We start from the raw sequence: 5077 nt of genomic DNA, 5'->3' as shown, positions 1-5077 counted from the left end.
TATATATATATTCAAAATGTAACCACATGTGAATCATTGGTGATTTTCTTCCTCCGTCTTCCTTTCTATTGGACTTTTCCTCTGTTTCTGAAGAAGACCATTACTAGAAACGTTAAACTATCTTTCTTTCCTTCCCTGAGTGTCTGCTAATACTTTACATGTACCAAGTCCTCGCGTTGTTGTTTTTTGTGTTTGTTCTTTTTTGGGGATTTACTACATATATATATGTCATCATCATACACATATAGTGTGATAGTTGCAAATGTCATACTAGCGGTGTCATACATTCCCAACCTTTCTTCCATGAAAATATGCCCTGCCAGTGAGAAATATTCCCTTGCTTAAAAACAACGGAAGTTTGGCGACAGGAAGTGCATCCAGCTGTAGAAAATCTGCCTCAGCAAATTCCATTTGACTCATACAAGTGAACATTAAAATAATGATATGTGCTTGCATACACACACACATATATGTACAGAGGGAGAGAAGAGGAACAGAGTGACAGGATTCTCACTCAATATATTTCCGGTTTTGTTTTAGTTAAATTTCTGTAGAAACAAGTCCAATGAAAATCATATCTATTTCTTTTTTTTTTTTCTCTTTTTCAGACCGTTTGCAGGTATACCTGTACAAAGACTGCAAAGATGCTCTCAAAGACGGCAATGCAAAAAACACATTCCCTCTCGAGGGTTTCTATGGCATTGAATCTGGGTTCACTTATGAGAAGGAAGACAATGTCATGGCCATTATTTGCCAGAAATCGGTGATTCTTATGTCTTTTGAATCAAGAGAACTTATGATACATTTTGAATTGCGTATTCGACGATGTCTAGGAGAAGGTTTGTATCATCTAAATTCTTCATATAATGTTTACAGAAATGTGATTTACTAATTTCATGCCTTCATCACAGATGTTAACAACATAAGTTAGTGAAGGAGCCTCTCTGTGGTTACCCAGCCTGCCAGAAATAACAACCACATTGCCTTGATGATGACCTTCAACATGGCTGAACAGCCAATTACAACCAGTCAGGATTCTTGGTACAGGGTATATTATTCACTCTTATAGCCTTGGGTCAGCCAAAACCTTGTGAGTGGATTTGGCAGACAGAAACCAAAAGAAACCCATCATATATATCATCATCATCATTTAATGTCCGTTGTTCATACTGTAATGGGTTGGATGGTTTGACCAGGGCTGGTAAGCTGGAAGGCTGCACCAGACTCCAAGCTGATTTAAAATGGTTTTCTATGGCTGGATGCCCTTCCTAATGCCAACCACTCTGAGAGTGTGATAGATGCTTTTACGTGCCACCAGCACAGATGCTGGTGGCACATTTGTGCATTTGTCTTCCACCACTGCTTATGTATATGTTCCTGTAATCTAGTGGTTCATTAAAAGAGACTGGTAGAATAAGTACTGGGGTTGATGTGTTTGACTAAAATTCTTCCAAATGCTGCCCCAGCATGGCCACAGTCTAAATGACTGAAACAAGTAAAAAGGTATAAGAATGATGATGAGGACATATGATGATTCATATAAAGGGCTTCAAAAGAAGAGGGAAAATGGTGAGTTTTAACATTCATTCATTTGTAGTGGTGTGAAATTATAGCCGCCATTGAGGAAGTACTATTCTGCACATGCATAGGGGACTTCACCACCGGAAGCCCCTCGAGTGCGCATGCGTAGTAAATCTGGTACTTAAAGAGTGAATTTCACTTTGTTAGGCAGTTGCGCGACAGACTTTCTACATGACAACTCCTCGCTCCTCAATGAAGCACTCTTCACCTCGATGCCTTCGATGATGATAGCTACTTGCTTCTCTGGCAGGCATCAAGGAAGCCCTTAACCTTCCAATACCAAACTACAACTTAATCAGCGGCTGCTAAGCTGAATGACGAGAATTGTGAAACCAAGCATCATCAAAAAAAATAAAACTTATTTTTATTATGTTGAAAAATTGTTCTAATGTCTCTTCATTTATAATGCTGATGAAAGGTGATAGAGAGAGACTAAAGTCTCTATGACAACTATCAAACTTTAACACATTCATTACATTTATAAGGATTTTAACAATATAGTTGAAATGAATTCACTGTAATTGGGAATCAAAACTTTAATATCAGAACATGATACTTAAAACTATATATGTCTATATTCATGTGTGTATCTCTTTACAGAACACCAATATCGAGTACGGATCTTAAAGGTACCCCAGGGTAGTAAACTTCCTTTAGAAAATGTCCGAATGCATATCCACCATGACAAGTTCTGCCTGGCAGCTTATATCCCACCAAAGATGTTACAGTCTTGGAGAATACATGATTTACGCAGATTTGGTGTTGTTGAAGGAAAATTTGTCTTTGAAGGTGGATCTCGCTGTCGAAAAGGTAACAGCTTTTTCTTATATTTCTCTGCATTTATCATTATTTAAGTGTATTGTAAATTAGAATATATGTAGGAGTCTTACAGTATTTAGTTTAATGCCTTATTGTGTCTTTATTCTTGGTTCAAATTTCAATTGGATCAAATTAGCTTTGGGGGTCAATATACTAAGATAGTGGTGGTGGTAAGAGATCAAAGCTAGTGACGGTCCCCCTATCTTTCAAAAATATTGCATCTTATGAAAAGAAAAAATTAAATATTTATATATTCATTATGTTTATGAATTTGTTTTGCAAGATTCCTGATGTGAAATTGTGTGCTGAAACAAGTATTGTTATACTTCAAGATAGTAATTTATTTTTCTTTGCCAAATAAACACACACATTATATATTCATTCTTCACTTATTTATTATCGTTCTTATTTTATCACGTGGGATGGGAAAGTTGCTGAAGAGGTCACAGATGTGAAATGAAAGATATCCAGACAATGGACATAAGATAAAATAAGAACAATAATAAATGAGTGAAGAACAAATATATAATGCATGTGTTTATTTGGCAAGAAAACAAATGACCATCCCAAAATATAACACTATATATCCATTGTTTTAGCTTTGGGAATACTTATTCTCAATTATGTACTTTTTATGAAATAGCATAGTTTTTACATGATTTAATTCAATATCTTCAGCCTGTAAACATGTAAGTTAACTCTTGTATAACCCCACATACACCTGCTTTCATATTTCTAGTGAGAGAGCAAGAGACGTTCTTGCCTTCCTTATCTAGTTATCCTTTACTAGATAAAGATGAATGGTTTGCAGGAGTCATTCATGTCATATTCGAGGGCGGTCTGAACAAGATTAAGCTACAGTAGATTCTGTGTGTCCTCGGTTATCATTTGTTTATTATAGTTTGTGAAACGATCGCAAGATTTTTATGTACACTATTTACATTAATCAGAGTGATATCCTCGTCTTGATTGACTTGGTCACTGCCTACAAGCATAGCATAGTGGATAAAGGCGTTGGTTAATGCAGTGCAGTCACACAGAGTTCAATCCCGGACAAGGCACTAAGGTGAATCACAGGACACCTGAAGAAGGCTGGAACATACACAGCCGAAACATAGTGGGAGCAACAACCAAGAGCAATAATCAAGATGAAACCACCACTCTGACGAATATAAACAGTGTATCATCATCATCATCATCATCATCATCATCATCATCATGTGTACATAATATAAATTCCTCGTCTCAGAATTATAGAACTGTGTCACAAAATTTTATTTTGGAAATTTTTATATGCTCATTTCCATAAACAGGATTCCAAACTTGAAAGCTTGGCATAAAATAGAAAAGTTTAACCCTTTCGTTACCATATTTCTGTTGAGATGCTCTGTGTTTCTTTCAATTACTTTAAATATAACAAAGAATTTAATAAAATAACTTAGTTATCATTCAGCTAGTGTTAGGAACATAAATTGTGACTAAGGAATGGTGGAAGATTTTAATTCAAAACTTATAAAAACAAGACATTTGTAATCACAGCCAGAGCCGGTTTCAGTTGGGTTGGTATCGAAAGGGTTAAGGTCAATCAACATAGCAAAGTATTGGTATCAGAGAAACCTAAAACATCTCAGTACTCTCTGGGATTGACTTCATTCTATGAGCACGAATCTGACACTACAGCTGTGGCCAAAAGTTTGGAACGTATTTTTTAAAATTAAAATTGTTTATGCCCAAGTACAATTCAAGTCAAATATATACAACATAGAGTTATACTTACCTAATAACTGATCCAATGGTTCAATATCTAGAAGAAAGAAATAGGCAAAATCAAAAATACAGTTCTAAACCAAATTACTTTTAATATAACTTTGGGCACTATATATAAAAATTCTGATTTTCATACCTTTGTTCCAAACTTTTGGCCATGACTGTATGTTCTGTATACAAACAATTGATACACAGAAGATGCTGTGTAAACTTTAGAAACTCAGAGAGAGCCAAGTTTTAGATATGATAGCTGAACAGGAGTAGTTAAATGTAGATTGAAGCACTGAGAAAATGAAGTTCATAAACTGTCCAAGTAATTCAATAGTAGTATTATCATGTGGATTAGTGCAGGAATTCGTGGCTTCAGGCTCAATCCCACTGCATAGCACCTTAGACAAGTGCCTTCTACTGTAGACCCTAGTCAGCCATCACATTGCCTCATGAATGATTTTGGTAGACAGAAACTGTGTGAAAGCCCATGCTATATATATGTACATGTATCTTTGAGTTTATGTTTGTCCTCATACCATTGCTTGACAACTGATGTTGGTTTGTTTACATTCCTGTAACTTATCAGTTGGGCAAAGGAGACCAATAGAATAAGTACCAAACTTTAAGATAAGTACTGGGTTCAAGTTGTTCAACTAAACCCTTCAAGGTGGTGCCCTTCAATGACTCAAACAAACAAACAATAATAAAGCAACTTTCTTTGATCATTTACTCTCATCAATATTTTCTGTTTAAGGTGGTGAGGTGACAGAACTATTAGCATGCTGGGCAAAATGCTTAGCAGCATTTCATCTGTCTGTGTTGAGAGTTCAAATTTGGCTATGGTTGGCTTTGCCTCTCATCCTTTCAGGGTTGATAAAATAAGTACCAGTTGTGTACTGGACGGGAGCCAATGTAATTG

General features: G+C 35.9%; 1 protein-coding gene across 1 annotated transcript in view; it reads left to right on the top strand.

Moving 5' to 3' along the window:
- LOC106869711 (uncharacterized) overlaps window positions 1-5077 on the top strand; it is a 48993-nt gene that overhangs the window by 31029 nt on the left and 12887 nt on the right. The window contains exons 3-4 of the mRNA XM_014915556.2: window positions 609-839; window positions 2182-2391. Of these exons, the coding sequence (XP_014771042.1) occupies window positions 609-839; window positions 2182-2391 (441 nt within the window). The remainder of the gene's footprint in view (window positions 1-608; window positions 840-2181; window positions 2392-5077) is intronic.

The sequence above is a fragment of the Octopus bimaculoides genome, chromosome 1, assembly GCF_001194135.2.
Source record: "Octopus bimaculoides isolate UCB-OBI-ISO-001 chromosome 1, ASM119413v2, whole genome shotgun sequence".
NCBI lineage: Eukaryota > Metazoa > Mollusca > Cephalopoda > Octopoda > Octopodidae > Octopus > Octopus bimaculoides.
The sequence above is the reverse complement of the archived record's forward strand: the minus strand, read 5'-3'. Positions and strand labels throughout refer to the sequence as shown.